Genomic DNA, 21,551 nt, shown 5'->3' on the forward strand with positions numbered 1-21,551 from the left:
CCACCCACCGCCAACTCTTAGGCTACTCTTTTACCAACGAATAGTGGGATTGACCGTAACATTATAACGTCCCCACGGCTGAAAAGGCGAGCATGTTTGGTGCGACGGGGATGCGAACCTGTGACCCTCAGATTACGAGTCGCACGCCTTAACACATCTGGCCATGCCGGGCCTTAATGGTTTGCAATAAAGGTTATTAGTACGAAGTTAAAAGCCCCCCCAGTGGCTCAGCGGTATGTCTGCGGACTTACACGCTAAAATCCGGGTTTCGATACCCGTGGTGGGCAGAGCACAGATAGCCCATTGTGTAGCTTTGTGCTTAATTCAAAACAACAACAACAACGAAGTTAAAATTTCAAAAACATTTTTAAGGCATTGTTCAACAGATTGGTACATCGAATAAAAAAGAAGTGTCTTAGCACGCCAGATATATAAGCATACGTTTACTTTCTACATTCTTACACTATATGTATGTTCATGCAGCATATCAAAGGTTTTGTGTTTTTGTTTGTTTGTTTTTGGAATTTCGCACAAAGCTACTCGAGGGCTATCTGTGCTAGCCGTCCCTAATTTAGCAGTATAAGACTAGAGGGAAGGCAGCTAGTCATCACCACCCACCGCCAACTCTTGGGCTACTCCTTTACCAACGAATAGTGGGATTGACCGTCACATTATACACCCCCACGGCTGGGAGGGCGAGCATGTTTAGCGCGACGCGGGCGCGAACCCGCGACCCTCGGATTACGAGTCGCACGCCTTACGCGCTCGGCCATGCCAGGCCAAGGTTTTGTGTTGTATGTGATATCTGTGTGGCATATATAACTGCAATATAATTAGAACGACCTCTGGTAAAATTCATACTAAACCTTACTACACTAAACAGTGTAAGTTTAGTAACGAGATTAAAGAAGAGTGAGTATATTTCACTGTGTAAAGGTAGTATTGCAGTTGGATTTATTATATTTTAAGATGAGATTTTTTATTTGTTCATATTAACATTACTCAAAAACTGAGTCCAACAGAAAAGAAAGGCAAGTACAAACTAATACATTTAATTCATAAAGTATTCACAAACATCTGTACGAACAACTGAATTTTTTCGTGTTTCATGAAGCGGGAGCTACGACTATTATCCTATTTACACTGAGTTACAGTATTAGTGTTAACAATATTATCAGGTGAGAAATGATATTGATTATAATTAATAAAAACTCGGTAATACCATAATTAATGTTAATATCTGAAAAACGTTAGCTCATAATATTGTAATTACGAAAAACAACATTATCCATGAGTGAGTTTTCGTGTTTTTTTAGTTTTTGGTAAACTGTTAAAGGGAACTTCTCCATTTTGAAGTTAAATGATTACCCAACACTAAATAACATAAATGCATTGTTGTCATTAAACTTTTAATGTAACCGATTGCGGAATCTCAGTTTTTAGTTACCGTTTATTCTATATGATCCAGTGTTTATACTTGTATTTAAGCCTTTCTCTATAATAGTTTCTCTTAATAATGTTATGTATTAAATGTGTATGCATTCTGATATATATCCAGTTGTAACCATTTACGTCTTTTCTTTCTGAACTTCTAATTAAATATGAAAACTCACCCAATGCTAATGTTGTGTTTTATAGTTCATTTTGTGTGAATTAATGTTTTTGAGCTATTAATGCTGATGATGGGATTTAAGGAAATTGTGAAATCCCTATATTAAAGGTGTTTCTGGTATTACCTTGTTTTTAATATTTACTATTACTATGAATCTCATATGTGCCAAATATTTATGACCATTAATTAATATTAGTATTAGTAAAGTATTACAAAAACCAAAAAGTTTCAAAGAGGAATACAGCCTTGAAAGTTGAAAAATAATCATTTTTAGTTCAAAGATAAACTTTTAAAGAATAGGCCTATTAACTAACTTAATAATAATATATTATTTTTTTAATTTTGAGACTCAGTTTAAAATAAAAATATTATGTTTTTGTAACTATAAGTTTAATGTAAGTGAACTGGATTAAATTAAAATTCTGTTTAGTTAGCCACAGTTGTAAATTATTTCACCTGATGCCAGGTAAACCTGGTGAAACACTGGGAATAAAAGTAAACATAAGGCTATTTAGTATTCAGAAAAGTACTGTTTGTGTGTTATAACTACAGTATTGCTGGTGTAAAATAAATACTAATGATGTTGAAAAAATTGAGTAAGTTTGGAGAAAAGTGTAAAACTGCTTTAGTATGTACTGAATATATTAATAAAATAGCCTGTATGAAATTAAAAGTAGCATTGACATAAATATCTATGTAAAATAAATTTTTAAGTAAAACATTCTCATTCATTAATCAAGCACAGCATTTTTAAAACAGTGATATGGAAACTTGATCTTTACCAATTTGAACCCTTTTTTGTGAAAATATTCAAGACTCTTACAGCACCTAGTGTTTCACATGTCAGAAACATAATTATAGGGAATAATAGTTTATCTTATGTAGGTTTTATGTGCATCTGACATTAAAAGTTGGTAAGCCCAAGTACCTAATAATATTTATTGTATATATTGACACACACACATAGTGAACTATATATATATTTATACATCTATGTATCTGTAAAATTTCATATTTACTATGTAAACTGACAAGTCATACAATAAGAAAGAACAAGCAATACACTGTTGTCCAAAATATCTCTATCTATATCAAGGTGTAGTGGCAGATTTAAAGTTGTGTAGATCCTACATCCTATGTAATTTTACATAGAATAAAATTATCAATGGGCTTCCATCAAGACTGTGGACCCTGAGGCTAAGCTCACTCTATCCCAACCTTAATATGCCACTGCCAGGGTGTATAGTGAAGAACAATGTGGAAAAGTTGAAGAATCTTTTTTTTTTCCAGCAGTAATCACTAACAGAAATATATTGGGTAGCTGCTACATTTAGTATATAAGATTAATAATTCATTTACAGTAGTTAATGTATAGATTTCCAAGCTTAATATCCTATGTGGAGGTACATGTTTACATAATGTGAATGGTCAGAGGAAATTTAGAAAATATTGGGGAATGTATTTTTTAAAGTTGTGTATACACCTTTTGCATGATTCATATATACTACACAAAACAATATGTATAGTGCACATAATGTGATATTTATACAGTAATAGTAAATACAACATATTACTTGTGTACAATACGTGTAGTGAAAATCTATTATCACTGATGATCAATAGCAAAGTGATTCCAGAAATGATCATGAATAACACACAACTTTCATGATTGACTTCTCTTGTCATATTTCAGTCAACTCTCATCGTGTTGGTACAGAGTTTGTTCCTGACAAGCTTCAACATGGAGAATGAGTAATTACAATAAGATGTAATTGAATTAAAATCAAGTATTAAAGTTTGCTCAAGTTTGGTTGTATCTCTGTGAGCCCCTTCTCTACTGTATCTCAGTTACTAAGATGAACTTTTTTTTGTTTAAAGGTCTGAATAATTTGTGGAACTGATTGAGCAATTAACTTTTATTTAGTAAAAGATTCACCACAGAGCTATTATCGTTGAATTGTGGCCTCACTCAGTTGATCAGAAAAATGTCTTATGTGCAGAATACTCGTTCCATTATCTTCTTAAATAATTCTAAGTTGTGTTCAATATATCATTGCATCACATTCAATATAATATATTAGGTTTGTTTTCAGCTAGCATAGTTTGGCACCATTTGTGATCAAATTGAAGGTGTAAGAACTGGTTTGTGATTAGCACCACCATTTGCTAGTATGTTTGTGTTGCCATGAAAAATAGTGCCTAAAAACAGAAAGACTGACCTACAGGTTTAAAACCTGTATCTCAGAATGGCTGGCCATCTTCAGGAAGGTCAAATCTTGTTTTTTTTTCCTTATCAATAAAAGCGTTAATATCCATACCAGCCATTCTGAGATACATTTTTATTTCAAGTGGGTTTCTAGTCATCAAGAACAAGGTTGTAAACCTGTGTACTGTCCTGGGCAAACTCATGATTCTTTCATCATATTTGTTGATTCTAAACATGTAAATCAGTTCTTGGAGTATCTCGGAAGTTATGATAGCATAAAGGCTAATATAACAGTGGCATAAGTACTATGTGTGCTTGTATACTCAAGCATTTATGTTTTTTCACAGATTTTTTTAAATATACATGTAATGCATAAAATAAAATGTAAAAGCAATGTTTTCCCATTCATTCTTTCAAAGGTAGTTAAAAGGTTGAATCTGTATATGTTACAGTCAGAGTTTCCAAGGGTAGAAAGTTGTTGAATGGCATTTATTATAGGATACACATTGGCAGATGATGTCAGTTAGAAATTGCATAATGAGATTAGGTTATTTACTGTAAAAGATACTGATATGTTAATTGTGGAAGACTTTAATTTCAGAAACATTGACTAGGATCAGATTTGGGTAGTTAAATTAACTTTCTTTGTGCATCAGTTAGCTTAATAAGTGTTACATAAAATAATTCATAAGTTTAAATTATGGTTAATTTGCTTAGTATCGTGAAATCAACAAACTAGTATTTTTGAAGAGTACTGTTTTCAATTATTTCACCTATCCATTAATTGAAATTACAATTAATATGATTAGTTTCACAAACATAAACTAATCAAAGTCTCATATTATTACTGTTTGTGATTATTTCAACCATCTAATGATCTAAATATTGGGATTATAATTTGTTATTAATCCAAGTTTATTTAGCTTAATCTTTTATGGTCACATCATGTGAAAATAAGCAACTAATTAATTAAAATGAACATTTCCAGTTATTACTGTTTTTAAGTATTTCAACTATTCAAGTAGCTGAAATATTACAATTATGTTTATTATTAAGCAGAATGCTGCTGCTTTCTGCCTAGTCTGTATATTGAAACTTAGTTTGTAGAAGTATAAGTTTGTCTATTTAATCACCTTGTAAAAGTATCAATGTGTTGGGGTTGTTTTTATTTCTAGACATCTTATGAAAATAATTTACATATTCAGTTAATGAGCTTAACAAATAATGAACAATTTAAATTAATTTTTTCAGTTCTGTTGTTGATACATTCAAAGTTACTTCTGTTCTATTTTACCAACTTGTAAATTAAAATTTGATGGTCCGATAATTTTTTTACCATTGAAAAGTGTACTAATTCTATGCAAACTTATAATTAAACTATTAATTTTTTTAATAGTAACCTGGAATTTTAATGAAGATGACACGACATTCAAGGTCTCGATCTAAAAGTCCTGTTTCCAACCATCATTTATCCAGAAATCAAAGGGAAAGTGCATACAATAAAAGTGAAAATAATATATCTTCTCCTTCTCATTATGTAAAAGAGAAAGGGTATGCTAGTAACATGAAAAGAAATTTCAGCTCCAGGTATGATTCTGAAGATGGAAATGACCATATTAGAAAGAAATCCAAATATAGCGTGGAAGATCAAAGAAATTCATCTCATAAAACAGAATCTTTATCAGACTCTCACCCACGCAGAAATGCTTATTCTGACATTAGCAAACATATTCAAGCCTATCACAGAGAAAAGACAAATGCACTGAGTGAAGAATTTATCAACAGGTAGATCATGTTGATTGATTTATAATTATAATAATTTCAAGACTTCATAATTGAAATCTAACAGTTGTTTACTTGCACTATTAATATAAAGACAACATGAGAATTTCTGAACCTTCAAAATTGTTCTTGCATGCTCATTCTTGAGAAAAAAAGCATGTAAAATATGGTTTTCCACTTCTGTGGACAGATTTACAGCAATTCATTTCAAAATTAAGTCACCTTGCAAAGAAATTAAAACTCTTCCATGGAACTTAGCCTCCTTTTCAAATCTTAAATTTATTCCTCATTCTATTATCTTCAGAATAAATAACAAAGAAATCACTTTTTTATCCACTCAACCCCACTGATAACCTTGTAAATTTCAATGAGATCACGTGTTACCCTACTTATTGCTAAAGAAAATGCATAAGTAGATCTTAATTCTAGAATAATCCTTGTAGCCCTCTGTCATTTTCAATAAGTTCACATCATTTCTTGAACAAGGAGACTAAAACAATACACTATTCCAACTGATGCCTTATTTCTGATATGTGCAGAGAAATAAATATTTTATTCAAGTTATAATCAATTTCTGTAAATACATCTCAAAATTCCAATAGCTTTACTACTATTACTGCTTTAGTGATTTTGAGTGAATTATGCATCGCTATACTAAGATCTTTTTCTTGAACCACCATTAAGTGGGTTTTTATCTGTATTAAACATTTGATCCAAGGTATGGTAAAGGTAATGCATTACATTGCACTTAGTCTAATTAAAGGATGTTTCTCCATTTGGTCAGAGTCATTCTGTGGCATCTCAACATTCTCTTACAACCAGAAATATCCAAAAGTTTAATGCCATCAGTAAACTTTATTAATTATCATTACCATTAATGTAAATAAGAAAAGTAAAGTTCCAAGTACTAACTTCTGTAGCACTGCATTAATATCAAGAGTCCAGTTTAACTGGACTCCATTAGTAACAAAGTTTTGCTTTCTCCAATCAAACCAATTTACAGTCCAATTAACTAGTATTTTCCAAATCCCTACCAGTGTGATGTTCTTAGCTAATCTTTTTTGTTGCACCTTACTAAAAGCTCTTTGAAAATATTAGTATATCAAATCCACTTACTTTTTTGTCATCAAGGTAGCAGACAACACCCTTGAGAAGAAATAACAGATTAGCAAAACAATAATCTCCCCCCCCCAGTGAATCCATGTTATTTTTTATATTGTGTTTCAGTAAATGATTTCTTATAGCTTTTATCAGATTTTTTATACTTTTTTCATGTTATAAAAGTAAAAAATAACTGATCTCTAATTTCTAGGGCAATTTTTATTAGCTAAGAATTAGAAGTAGCATTAGCAACTCCCATATCATCAAACACCTGCCCATTGACATACTAGAAATGAGAGAGATGCTCATATATTTATTCTTTTCTTTAGTATAGTTGGGAAAATTTCTAATTGCTCTAAGATCTATATACATTATTCTTTCTATTTAATACCAAAAAGTTAATATCTACTTGATTAATAAGGTCAGTATTTCCCATAGAACAGTTAGTGCCAGGAATATTCTCTCATATTTTCTTGTAAAAAACAAGTGGGTGAAAAGAAAAAGAATGAAAGTTTATCCATCTTGTAATGTGAGATGTCTGCATTATGTCATGCAAATAATCATGAAGCAACACTCTATCAATAGGAATGCATTACAACTCCTGTAGTCACTGGTGTCCTCTTTTCTTGCAGTCCCAAATCACTTTTTTATTCATAGTCTAACTGTTAGAATGTGTTTTTGCTTTATTTTATGACTGACAGTTTTTTTTCATTTGACCACATTTCTTATTATTAATAGGCAGCATATGTATATTGTTGACTTTTTATGGTTTCAGAACAGAATTGGACAATAGTTTTGTTTCCTGGTTAACTCTACTGGTAATGCACTTGCAATTCCATGTAGCATGTACCACAGTTACTATCACTATTATAGCTGAATTTCTGACATATTCTATGGCATTTGAGCAAACTTTATCTGCTCAGGAAGTCATAACTCTGGTTTGTAGGGAATTAACTACTATATGTAGTCTTCTGAGTCTCTTGATTATTGTCTTCACATACCAGGTGAGGATTTGTACAGCTTCTTCCTCCCTCTTTTTTATGACTCATCATTTTGAGGGGTGGACCTAGGCCTGCATCTCCATTTCTAGATTTAATTAATTAAGTATATTATGTTTTATCCTTATTTTCAATATCCTATGATTATACTTCTGCCTTTCTCAGTGACTTGCCATTAAGTCAATATTTTGTTTTCCCCCTTTCTGGATATTGGAGTTTTTACAAGTCATTTTGGGAACCAGTTGTGTTCAGTTGTCAGTATGCCTCAACCACCACTACCCCATACTCTGGATGGTCATGCCTTTGCATATCATTATTCTAATTTTCCCTTTTTGACTCTCAGCATTTGGAGTTGTTTGCCCCTTTGTAGAGATATGATTGAGTACTTTATTTTCCTTTCCCTTTATTCATCTCACCCTGTCTGTCTTTCTCTATTTCTTGTCCTCTCTACATCTGTTGTCTAAAACTATTCATTACTCCTGTGAAGGGTTTTCTTTGGAGGCTCAGAATCTCCTCTTGTCCACATTAGCATACCTCTCCTCAGGTTTTGGAACTATGGTTGAACTGTTATAGGAATCTTTTAGGTCAATGTCCTTTGTTCTTTGATTTGTTTGCCACACTCCTCTTTGTGTGATTTGTGTGTAGCATATTTTTTGTACCAATTGAGTCAGCCCAATTTCATACCTCCCTTTCCTCCTTGATTGTCTCTTTCTCCCATACTATTGTAATCTGCTTCTGTGTCTCACTCACTCTTACCTCTCCATTGCTAGTTCTGGAGCATATGCTCTCAGTTTGAATTGGCAAGGTCTCTTCTTTTATGTCTACCTTCCCATTCATCTGATTCTCCTGATCCTTTCCATCATCTAGACCATTCCATGTTGGGTTCTGTTAATGGTTTCATGTTAGCTGACTTAGCTGTTGTTTTCACTTATGTGCTGACTACTGATGTCAACTCACCTTCTTTTTCCAGTCCAGTGTATGTCATCTGTCCATTCCCACACTTAGGCTTCAGTCCCTGGCCAAGTGAGCAAAACTTCTCTACATTATTTCTTTTCTATCCCAGCTCTTTCACATGGGTCTTTAGGTTCGCCCATCATGAGCTATCATGTGGCTTTATCAGCCATTTGTTTATTTAACACATTATGCCCTTGTCTTCAGTTTGCTGCTCCTGTTCCTTTCCTTCTAGCTCACCAGCCCTTCTTCCCTTACCTTTCTCCTAGATTAGATCCTCAATGTCATCCCTTATGCTCTTACCCTTTTTCCTTGTAAACCTATTTTTTATACCACATCTCTTTGAAGACCCTTTTTCTTCTCCTGTTGGTAAGTGTATGTTCACTGCACCTTGTTACACTGTTCCTATGCTGTCCTTTTTCCTGATCATTCTTTCCTGCCCAATACTTTGGTCACTTGTAAGGATAATTTTGCCTTCACACCTATCTCCCTTCTACTGTTAAGGCTCTCCACTGTTAACCCTTTTGCAACAGGTTAAAGGGTATGTCATGGATTTATATCAGTAAGTTTGGAATGAAATGGTAGATTATAATTCAAACTTTAATATTATATATGAGTTAATTTAAAAGTAAATATTAAAAGAATCCATTTAAATATAGATTTCAGTGAGTCCCTTGGTATGCTGAATGTAGCATTGTTTAAAATTAGATGTTTTTGATGTCAAAATAGTAATTCTATAATTTCATACAAATTAGTATTTCAAATTATCAATATTGACAAGTTATAATATAAAATAAGAACCTTGTATCCTTTCTATTTTATTGAGATATGGTCGTATGTACTGAATCAAACACAGTGGTTCCGTTCAACTCTTTCCATTTTTTGAAAGAGTCCCTTATACACACTTATTTCAATATATGACATGTGAATAACTAATCAACAGCTTAGAACATTCCCAGAGTGGTTTTCTCAATCATTTTAATCTTTGAAAAGGCTTCCATGTTCTTTCAATCCAAGATTTCTATGAGGTTGGTTGCATCTTTAGTTTGCTTGGAGTTTCATATTTTATAAAATCTAAATAAATCTTAGTTAGAAACTTAGTAAGTTATAGTGAATTTTTAGGGAATCAGTGTATTTATTTGATTTTTTGGTTATTCAACTATATATATATGAAACCTAAAAAAAGTTTTTGTTTGATATCCTCCAGGTACAAAATTTTCAATTATGTCCAGCAACAACCAAGTACAAAGGATGTAGTGAGAATAGATAATTGTTTGCTTCATAATTTATTGTTTTATATTTAAAGAAAAATAAGTTTAATAATTTATTTCTAAATAGCATTAATCTATTTTCATATATATAATGTATAACAATTCAAATGTGACTGTATATTACAAAATATTAGTTCACTAAAACACAACCAAGACAGGGAAGACTAATGGTCAGTTTTATATTACTGGATATGTGACCTGAGTGCATATGCACCATGTCAGTGCAAGTTATGAAATGTTAAGTACGTATGACTGGAAGGTCACTATAATAAAAAAAAAAATATATATATGCATGTTCACATATATCACAATGAGACTTAAGCTGTTTAGACAAAATATTTGTATTTTCATGTTATGTGTAGTCATTTTAGCATGAAAAAAGCTTAACTTGTATTTATTTCTTAATCTCTTTATGATGGTTACAAGACTGGTGAAGTGACTAAACGTGTATCAAAGTTTGTAAAGATACACCTGCTGTATCAAAAGTTATAGTACAAATACTTAAAGTGTGCAAATGTATAGATGAACTCATGTATATTATACTGAGCCTGTTGCGAAAGGGTTAAGTGACATGCACTTATTTTTTCAATAGTTTCTGCTCCCAGTTATTTATTCCTTAGATTCCTTCTCAGTCCTGTGATCTTTGTCATTATCATTATGGGCTGCATTCAACTGGCTTATTTTTACCTTTTTTCTGATGATTGCTGTCCTTTTTTATGTATGTGTATTTTCACATTAAATTTATCACCTTATCATACCCCTGACTTCTCATTTCTCTCATCCATTAAAGAACATCATCAGTGCCAGTATGTGGACCACTCCTCCATATCTTCACTGCTCGTTATCTTCATTACCTAGTCATTTCTTCTCCTAGGGTTTTTTCTTCCTCTGATCACCATGTTTTACTCCATGGTGTTTCTTTGAGTGAGTAAATGCTCTTTTTTTTCTTCATTTTTTTTGCAGGGGCTTTTCTCACACAAGTTGATCTGCCCCTCAGTGTGTATTCCTGTATGTGGTGAGGGGACTTCTCAGAAAATATTCTGTTCTTTCAGTTTATCTCCTCAGGGATCTAAACATCCACCCATGTATTTGTCTTGTGTGGTGGCTCATGAAGAGGAGACGAGAATCGTGGTGGTCGTGGGCTCCAACTCTAACACACCACTTTGGTCTTAGATTCCTGTAGACGGGTGGCCCCTTCCAGGATGAATCAGCTATTCCACTTAGGCTAGGATTAACCAAGTATCAGTGTTGGGCATTCTCAATGGGTGTTATGGACACTGTGTCTGATGCTGTTGTTTGGGTATAGTGCTTACGAAACCCTGGCATTGCTGCATTGTACTTGTTTGGCATTGTGCTGCATTTCCTTACAGGGCTCCATGGTGGGTGGGGTCAGTGGGCACCAAAATATTCTTTCTTTATTATAGATCCCCCAACTCAAAATTAAAATAAAATAATAAAAAAACAGATCATAGATGAACAACGATGTCTCAAAGATTCTGAGCAGCAATCTTCAACATCTGTAACACCTTTGCCCAACAAACTGTTTTAAATTAACTAATAATTCACTTGTTTTCCCACTTTTTACTACCAAATACAATACTTATATAACTGAATCTACAAAAAAAAAACCCAACAGTATTGAAAACTTGCTTGTTCAATGAGATGGTATTATCTTCACAAAATCCAGGTTGCCAACCACTGATTTATGTGATGTAAAAACTTGTTTTAATAATGTGGAAGAAGTAGAAAGTTAGTATATTATTCTACTGAATTCAGCAGTGTACTAATTAGGTGTTAACTTTAATTATTTCTTCAAGAAATTTTCTTCATTTAATTTGTTTCTTACCAAATTTTTTAATTATTTATTGAAAACCATGTGCAATTGCATGAAAATAAAATTATTGAGGTTAATAATATATGTGTTTATAATTTTTGTTCCATTTAGGAGAAGAAAAGAAAGAGAAAGAATTGGTGAAATTGGTGTCAGTGATGTCTGGGGGCATTCTCCTGAAAGACAACCTGATAATATGTGAGTTTTGTGGTTAGAATAAAAATGAACTTGTATTTTATACAGAGGATACTTGTGTACAGTAAGTCTCTAGTTGGTCAAAAGATTTGAAACAGTTTAAGCAAAATTCATAACTTTAAGAAACTGCATTAAATTACTTTAATATATCTTGAAGCTTTTCAAATAGAACTGTATATTTTGTTTAAATGCTGAAGTAGAATATTTCATTACATAGTGGGGCCTAAACATATGAGTCTAGAAAAAAACATTGTAACACTTTAGTGCCTTGCAGTTGTTATGCATATCTGAACTGTACATAAGACATATAAACAATAATACAATTAACTTGAATGTAAGTCAGTATATTATTGTAACCTCTCTTTGTTATTGTAACTGTTTGGATTAAGTGTTGCATTAATCAACATCATTCCAACAGTCTTGTATGACACTCCATAGCATATTGAGACTTGTTGATTGGTGTTCCTCCTTTGGCCTTTTCAGGTTTCACATAAATGTTCTGTAGGATTTAAAGTCCAGTTATTGGGAAATTTGTAAAATGCTTTTTAATGTTTCTTTTTAACAGTTTAATAGAAGAGTGATTGCAGTCTGGAGTTTCTTACCTGATTTTTGTTACAAATACTATCTACTATGAGTATAAAAAAATTTCAGGTTTTAACTCTAGTGTAAAAGGTGCCAGTTTCTAGCCTTTATTGCCAAGTTTTTTGTGTTTGGGCTCATACTAAAAATCTGGTGTTACTTACATTTTTTAACAAAAGGTCAACACTACAGTGCTTCCTTGTCACCTGAACTTTGCAAGTCTTTGCTGTAGTTATATTAATTCTTGAATGAAATTGAACAATTCTTCAACTTGTGTTTTTTACCTTTCTTATATGGATGTTAGCTTAGTATAGCAATCTTTATTTGCCTTAGCTACCTTCATTCTTTCATTTAGTGATTTTAATATAAAGCTCTTAATTTCACCTTATCTTCTCCACAGTTTTGCATAAATTCTTTATAAATGCACAGCTAGGAAATAACACCTTGCTGGCGATGTTTTTAGTTAAGTAACGATCCAACTGTGGACACCTTTACTGAGCTTTTTTGACATTGTCATTTTTATATTTATCAACACTTATAGCATAATATCAGACTTAACTGTACAGTAATTAATAAGCATTTTATTTAAATATCTACAATAAAAACAACTTATTAATCAAAATGATATTCTAAGAGGTGTATGGTACATAGTAAATAGCACTACAATGGAGTGTTTTGCAAGAATTGTAAAAATGTCACTGGCAGTAGTGATAGTTTGTATTGATAGTGATTTTTGTTTCCTATTTTCTTTTATAATATCCTATCTGTGTGCTGTGAAAAGAGTTAAGTGCAAGTGAGAGTCTAGTAATCATTCCATTTTATTTAGAAGAAATTCTCTGGTCTTGAGCATTTGGACCTTAGTCTGTGTGTGTGTGGATGTTTGTATATGTAAGTTATAAACATGAATATTAAATGGGTAACAAATTAATGTTATAAATAATTTATGAAAATACTTTAACATAATTATTCAATTAAGTAAACTTACATCTTTCAGAACAAAAACAAATCTCATAAAATTAAAAAAAAATTATACCTCTACAGAACAATTGTCAGAGTTATAAATTAGAGTAAGATAGCCATGTAAATTACTCCCAGAAGGTGTCAAGCAATAACCCAATCTTTTAATATACAAACTTTAGATGAAAACTGGTGTACAACAATAAAAAAATCATACAAGAAACAATAGAACAATAATAAATAACTTATGCAAGTAACTAAAAACTACTGATAGCAAAAAAATTATGCACGTAACTAAAGAATAATAATAAACTTATGCAAGTAACTAAAGGATAAGATTTATGGAAAAAACTGAAGAATTTCATGTTTACACATCTTTTAAAGCTGTTTTACAAGTGGTGTAATTTTTTTGGTTTACATGACTTTACTCTGTAATTGATTATATTAAATTTATATATATATTGCACTTTTGTTTTTTTATAATGTAGTTCATACTTGTACATTTACTTTACTAGAAAATAAGGTCAGTTTTATATTATATTAAATAAGATAAATTTTTATGATTAAGTTGAATAAAATAAAATCATATATCAAGTTTGGGATAAGCCAGTAATAGTCATCTTTGTAATTAGATTATCCATTTATACTGAAGTTTTAGTTATTATTTTTTCTAATTTAAAACAGATCTGATGATAGTTCCCAGGAGAGTTCTCCAAACAAAGAAAAATCTTTGTCTGATACAGATTCAAGTTCAAGTATGGTATATTTAGTAATTCTTTTCATGCACTTATGTTTAGTTATTTAATTGATGTTGTACAGTAAAACAATATAATATTTTGGCTTGGTGCGATTACACAGTATAGAATGATTCTGACTTAAATTATAAAAAGAGCAATTGTTAAGGATGCATTACATTTCTTTTATTAAGAGCCAATTCTTGAAAAAAAGGCATCTATATATACACATTGAAATTTGATTAATTGCACTATTTTATTTAACTCTGTAACGTTCATATTAATTGTTGAATTGTTTAACCCTATTGCCATGGCTATTCTTTTCTGTGTATGATACAAGGTTTTAGTGTATTGCATTCATAGTTTTATTAAATTACCTTTTGTTTACATTATACAAATTAGAATACCAGTAAATCTTAACTAATAATCCATATTTTAATAGTATATACATTTTAAGTTCTTAATTCTACAAGGCAATATTTTTTAAAATCCTGAATATTGTCTAGTGTGACACAACACATTTTCTCTTAACATGTCATTTTCCCTATTTTATCCACCACCACTTGAAAATGTATGAAATTGAATGTAGGTTATTTTCTATAAAATCATTGTTGGTCAAATAAACTATATTTTTATGGTCCTCAATTTTGTTTGATTGTAGAGCTATGAAATAGAAAGTCAAATCATTTATGCCACACCTACCTGTCACACTATATTATTTATAACCAATAGAAAGTCTAGGTTTTCGTCTATAAAATGACATATTGTATAATGTTATGTTCTGAACAATTAAATGTCAATTTGACTCTACCTTAAATTAATTTGTAATTACTCTAATCATATTTAGAAAGCCAGAAAACATTTGAGATATAAGGGAATGTGTCTGATTTTTGTCAGTTTGATGGATTATTTAATTAAATAAAAGTTATTAAGTGCATTACTATCATCAGTATAAAAAGTTAGGGTTAACTTTCTTTGACAATCAGAAGCAAAAAAAAAAAGAAGATTGATTAAATATTTTATTTCTTGTTTTTCATGTTTATTCTTTATGTATAATTATAAAAGTACCTAAAATATAAAAATAGGGTTAGTTAAGATTAGGTTGGTTAAAATAATAAGAGGGTTTCATGAAGTGCACATGTGAGCAGCTTGTAGTAGCTCATGGGTAATGTAATTTGTTAGCATAACATGATCTGCACATTACACAAGTGCATTACAGCCTATAATGATGTGGATAGTAATTAGACATGGTTCAAAGGGTAATAAAACAGTAAAATTTAATTATAAATAGATATTGTTATGAACTTAGAGCTATTTAGGATAGATTAACGTAATTTCATGTTAAAATTTGAAGTCATTCTAGAAAAAAGGGTAATTTTGATTTATTATTTTTTTTTGTTATTACAAGGTCCCTCAAATTGATCAATCCTGTTTCAAGATAGGGTATGAAAAATAACATAAAATATAAACTTATACTAAACAAAAATTGTTTGAAATATATTTAAGAGGTTTAAGAATCACACAAAGGAAATATGGGATGTTTGAGATAAGGAAAAGTATTTTTAATCTTAACATGAAAATTACTTTGTATATGGACTATTCAAAACAAATACTTTATATTATTCATGTACAAATCTTTTAGTTATTAAAAATACTTCATTACAAAAATATGATTTTTTTTATAATATTAACTGTAAGACTGACAAATTTTGTAAAGATATACACACTATGTTGAAAGTTAGAAGTTGTTAGAAGTATTAAATCTATAAATACTTTAAATGAGTACCAAGAGGCTACGTGGTTGGTCAAATTGACTAGGCCCATAGTGAGAGAGTTAAGATATGCAGTAGGAACATGTGTGCCGTTTAGTCATGCACATAGGTACCTTTGCCAAGAGCAATACTCTTGATCAGAAGGTATTAGATAGACAAGTATAAAAGTATGTTTCAGTATAATAAAACACTGTATGCTGTTTTGATTTCAAAACATGCTTATTTATCATAATATAAAAAAAAGTACAAAATAGAAATTGTGTTTGTTGCATAATGTATCAGGGCCTTAGTAATTACCAGTCTAATAATAGAGAAACTGAACTGGTAAACAAGTGAAATATGCATTTGACCTCCACAATACATCAGATACATTTGTATGCTACTGAACATTGAAACATTTGAGTTAATATTAAATTTGCTGGTTGTTTGGAAATTGTTCATTAGTGCTAAGTAGCTATGTACTTGTATAGGAAAGTACGTTATGCTTACAAATTAATAAACAAACAAAATGAATATAAGCATATAAAATTTATATACAAATACTCATTGGAATATAATGTTTATTGGTGAAAGGAATGTTGAGGTCACTGAAATTTTACAAGCACAATTTGAAAGTTAAAAGAAATTGTTAAGGCTCATGCAAACTTGTGTGGTACCTTCAGTGCTCAAAATGTCAGTTATGCTAGTAAAATTAACCTTCCCACATCTTTCTAAGGATTCTGTTCAATCTTCATCAGTTGTCTCAGAGCTTATGTCTCAGGTATATGTTATTTTATTGCTTTTTGTTTGGGTTTACATTGTGCTTTTGACATCCTGTTTGGTAATGGCATTGAAATGCCTGTTCCCTGTGGGTTTTGGGTTGGTCTGCCCTTGCAACTTATTTGGCAGGGTTGCACATTCTTGACCACTAATTGTGGGTTTAGTTCACCTATTTAGGAAGATGGATCCCAAATTTGCTGTTCATCCTTACTGTACCTCCTTTTCCTGCTGTGGCCTTCCTCTTCTTATCTGATTTTTTTTTCAGGAATACTATGGGGTTTCTATGAACATTTCTCCACCTATTCCCTTCCACTGTTGGCTGCTTGTTGTCTTCAGATATGGCCGTACACACGTTTCACTTCTCTTTAATTCTTTTATTAGAGTTGCAAAACTATATTCTCATGGACCCATTCCCTGGTTCTGTATATACCGGTCATTTTTATGGCCTATTTTTATGACATTTTGAGCATGACACAATTACTGTGTCCTTGTTGTCATGAGTGACTTTCTGTGCAACTGAGCTCTGCCTTCATTTTTCGATCCTATTTTTCCAGTCCTGTCTATTTTCGTTTTGTTGGTTCTGCTGTTTGCCTTTTTTCATGGCAATACACTGTTTTCTTCCTCTTCCTCAGAATATCTGGTCATGTCAGTGTCTATTCGAGGCTGTCCTTTACCTTCTCCATGCAGGATTTACTCCCACCAGTTTGCCCATCATGGAATGCTATACCTTTTAGAGCCCTGCCCTTTGGTCTTGCTTCTGCATTGTATGTTTTTGTCAGGTAGTTTGCAAATTTGCTTGGCATGTTTATATTTTGAAAACTTTGCTTCCACATGTACATGGATAATTGGTTTTCTGCTATTTATGAATGAGAATAGGCCAGTCCTACTTGTTAGATCCTTTTCAATGCTGTGTGAGTAGGATGGTTAATCACATTGGATGGGTTCTTCTTTCATATTCCCCAATTCTTTGTACATCTGGGTGTTTTCTTCAACACTTATTTGTCAGTCCCTACCCTATCTCAGGCTCCATTCTATGGAGATGGCCATTTGGACTGCCTTCTCTGCTTTTTACTTCTTACTGGAAAAGTTCTATAATTTTTAGAGTGTGGGGTTGCCTCTGATACCTGTTGTACCCATTGAAAGAGCTCATGTGCATTTAATTCAGTGAGCTCTTCATGACCAGTGGAACCTCCCATGGGATCCCTTGGATGTTTGTATTCACAAAGTGGGATTCTCGGCAATACACGGGCCTTGTCCAACACTAATGAAGACTGACAATCAAAGGGGAGGGAAGGTGGTTCCACTGGTCACTTTCTCTTCCACTGCCTGCATTACACCTGTTTATGGATGTTTATCTTCAGAGCATGGATGAATGGGTTGATTGCCAAAGGTCATTGGTATGTGAAGGAGATTTCACTTCACTTTTCTTGAATTCCTGGTTGTTTACTGGGCTTTGGATCATTTATTTTCTTTTGTCAGCCACCAGCAGGTTATGATTCATTCTGACATTTTTACCAGGTGGCATCTGTTGATCACCCAGGGGCACCAGGTCCCAATCCTGTGATTTTGCACTATGGGTATTTTCTTGGTTAGTTGTCTGTCCTGTCTGATTCTTGTTTACCCATGATGTGGTGTATTCATTCTGCCATTTTTTGATGCCTCTGGCTAGAGCCTCTTATTGTTGTCTTTACTACTATTCTCACACCAAATTCCTCTCAGTGTGAATTTCTGTACTTGGTGAGGGGATCTCCCAGAGAAGGTTCTGTTCTTTCAGTTTAGCTTCTCTGGGATCTAAACATCCATCCACATGGATGGTGACCCGTGAAGGGGAGGAGAGGATCCTGGTGGTTGAGAAGTTAAACCCTAACACACCACTTTGGCCTTTAATTCCTATAGAAAGGCAGTCTTGGGGTGATCAACCCACATTTCATTTGGCAGGTCACTTGGGCTTGGGTCAACCAAATACCAATGTTATACGTTTTCAACTGGTGTTGTGAACATTGTATCTGATGCTGGTTTGGTTATAGTTCTCATGAAATCCTGGCATTGCTCTGGTGTCCTTGTTTGGCATTGTAATGCATCATCTCATAGGGCTTCATGGTGGGTAGGGTCAGTGAGCACTGAAACATTCTTTCTTTATTATGGATCCATCAAATAAAAACTGAAATAAAATTGTGAAAAACAGTCCATAGGTAAACAACCACATCCTGAGGATTCTGAACAGCAATCTTCAACATCTGTAGCACCTGTACTTCATTTTCTTATATTACATTCTCTTATAGCATATTTCTCCCTTTTGTATTCAGAATGGACTAGAGGGACTTGCTGGCTCTTCAAAGTCAATCTGAAAGCTTTGCTTTGGTGACGTATTGGTGGAACATCCATTCCTAAAGACAGTGAACTCTTGCATTTAAATGTAATTGGAGATATACCCATTAAAGTTACTCCCCATGCAACTTTGAATTTGTCACAAGGAGTTCTTGTTAAGAGGGATTTGAAGAAGAGATCCTTACTGGTTTCTCCACTCAAGGACTTTCTGCAGTTAGACATACCTGCACTTACTGACCAGTGTCCTCATTTTGACATTTACATCACAGTGTCCAGCTGCCACCATTAAGGCAGGTTACCTTAATTGCAAGGTATGGCCATATATTCCAAACCCTCTCAAATGTGTCCAATATCAGTGGTTTAGTCACTCAGAGACATCATGTAGTGGTTCCTTGACGTGTGCTCATTGTGGTGGCAAGGCCCACGATGCCTAAAAGTGTGAAACAGACCCTCATTGCATTTAATTGTAACAACTCTCACTCATCCTACTTTCAGTGGTTGGAAGAAAAGGAGTTGCAGCATTTAAAAACAATTCAAAACATTACTTACCCTGAGGCTCGAAAGTTACTGTCTACCACTTCACCTAGGACATATGCTGCTGCACTTTGTTCCACTACTACAGTGGGAATGCAGACAGATCTCTTTGTGTCTCCAAAAGAATTGTTCTCAAACCATATGAAAGGTCTTTTGACCTCCATGGTTAAGAAAGTTGATGAATCAATGTCAATGCCCATCTCTGTCCCTAACATTCATTCCAGCAAACCCCAAGATCTAATTCCTTTAGTTCTGGGTACAGGTATTTCCTTGGGTACATCTTCTTCTCCTACCCTACTATGCAAAATGATCATTCATTCAGGTTCTCAGTCACTGGAATCTTCTTCCAACAACAGAGACCCATTCAACCCAGGGCAGGATTCATGGAGGTCAATAGACCTCCCTCAAATAAAGAAAATGTACATGGTAGAAAACAGAAGGGTTCTCCATTCACTTCAGTAACACACAAATAAAAATGGCCACTTTGATACAATGGAACTGTTGAGGTTTATGTTCTAATCTGGATGACATCAAAGCACTGATTGCTTCTTACCATCCTCTGTGTCTTTCGTTACAGGAAACATTTCTGAAACCTGGTGATACAGTCACCTTTCTGCAGTTTTCTTTGTACAGAAATGACAGGTTGTGTGAAGGACAAGTGTGAGGAGGGGTGACACTGTTTTTGATCAGCATATGCCCACCCTGTCTTTGCTGCTCAACACAGGAGGTTGGAGGACAATGCCATCCATGTTTCCTTAGGTTGTACCATCACTGTTTGTTCTCTCTACCTGTGTCCTGAAGAGACCTGTGATTAATCAGACCTTAATGCTCTTGTTGAACAATTGCTGTCTCCTTTTTTAACCCTGGGGGGACATAATCTCCTCTGGGGAGGTGCTGATATTCATGGGAGGGATTGCTCTGCAGAGCATATGCTCTCAGATCACAACCTTTGTCTTTTCAGTACTGGTTCTTATGCTTGTTTTCATGTACCTAGTCAGTCTTTTACTGCTATTGGTCTCTCAGTTTGCTCCCTTTCTTCCACTTTTCAAGGAGAGTTGACAGTAACTCATGAGGCAGTGATCATTTTTCTGTCATTTTGAGAGTGATTGGTTGTGGTCAGTGCCATCCAACCTGTGTGCCCCAGTGGAAGCTGGATCAAGTGAACTGGCCCTCTTTCACTGCTCTCGCAGAACTTGATCCTGCCATCGTCTGTGAGCGATCAGTAGATGACTGTGTGGCAGCAGTGACAGACTGTATTATACAGGTAGTTGCTCAATGTATTCCTAAAACCTTGACACCTTTTCCATGAAATCCTCATCAGTGGTGGAATTTTGCCTGCCACATGGCATGGAAGGTTAAAAAATGGGCCTGGGATACCTTTTATAGGTATCCCACACACTTGAATCACATCACTTTCCAGCAGGCTCTTCCACATACTTGGCAGGTAAGATATCATAGCCTGAAGGAAACTTGAATTAACTTCACAACCAGCATCTCTTCTTCCACCAGTTCCAAAGTCATATGGGACAGGATTTTAAGGGTCAATGAGCTGTATAATTCTGTCTCTCTTTCAATCTTGTTCTCTGATGGCCAGGAAGTAGCTGATACCCAGAGCATTGCCAGTACTCTTCCTGAAAGCTTTTACTGGGGATCTAGCACTTCTGCTTCATCCTTCACCTTCTTAGCCATCAAGACCCGTGCAGAGCAATCACATCTTTCCTTTCAAGCTGATAGTTTCTGTGACTGTGATCACCCTGTGGGAACTCAAACTGGTTTCTCATTGGTCTCGCAGTACATCAGTTGGACCTGATGATATATGCTATGAGATGCTGTGCCATCTATCTCCTGTTTCTCTTGCTATTCTTCTGGTTGTTTTTAACTAGATCTAGCAGAAGAATGTTTTTCTTGATGCCTGGTGCCAGGCTATTGCCCTGTCTTTCT

General features: G+C 33.5%; 1 protein-coding gene across 6 annotated transcripts in view; it reads left to right on the top strand.

The window, feature by feature from the left end:
* Positions 1 to 752: 752 nt before the first annotated feature.
* The window catches only part of LOC143232404 (uncharacterized), a 33,831-nt gene continuing 13,032 nt past the window's right edge, over positions 753 to 21,551 (top strand). For 2 of the 6 annotated variants that reach the window (XM_076467818.1, XM_076467821.1), the window contains exons 1-4: positions 753 to 912; positions 5,215 to 5,603; positions 11,867 to 11,950; positions 14,168 to 14,238. In XM_076467818.1, coding sequence (XP_076323933.1) covers positions 5,230 to 5,603; positions 11,867 to 11,950; positions 14,168 to 14,238 — 529 coding nt within the window. In that variant the 5' untranslated portion in view covers positions 753 to 912; positions 5,215 to 5,229. Of the gene's footprint in view, positions 1,179 to 5,214; positions 5,604 to 11,866; positions 11,951 to 14,167; positions 14,239 to 21,551 lie in introns of all 6 variants that reach the window. The other 4 variants (XM_076467819.1, XM_076467822.1, XM_076467820.1 and 1 more) reach the window with 4 other exon arrangements.

The sequence above is a fragment of the Tachypleus tridentatus genome, chromosome 11, assembly GCF_004210375.1.
Source record: "Tachypleus tridentatus isolate NWPU-2018 chromosome 11, ASM421037v1, whole genome shotgun sequence".
Taxonomy (NCBI): domain Eukaryota; kingdom Metazoa; phylum Arthropoda; class Merostomata; order Xiphosura; family Limulidae; genus Tachypleus; species Tachypleus tridentatus.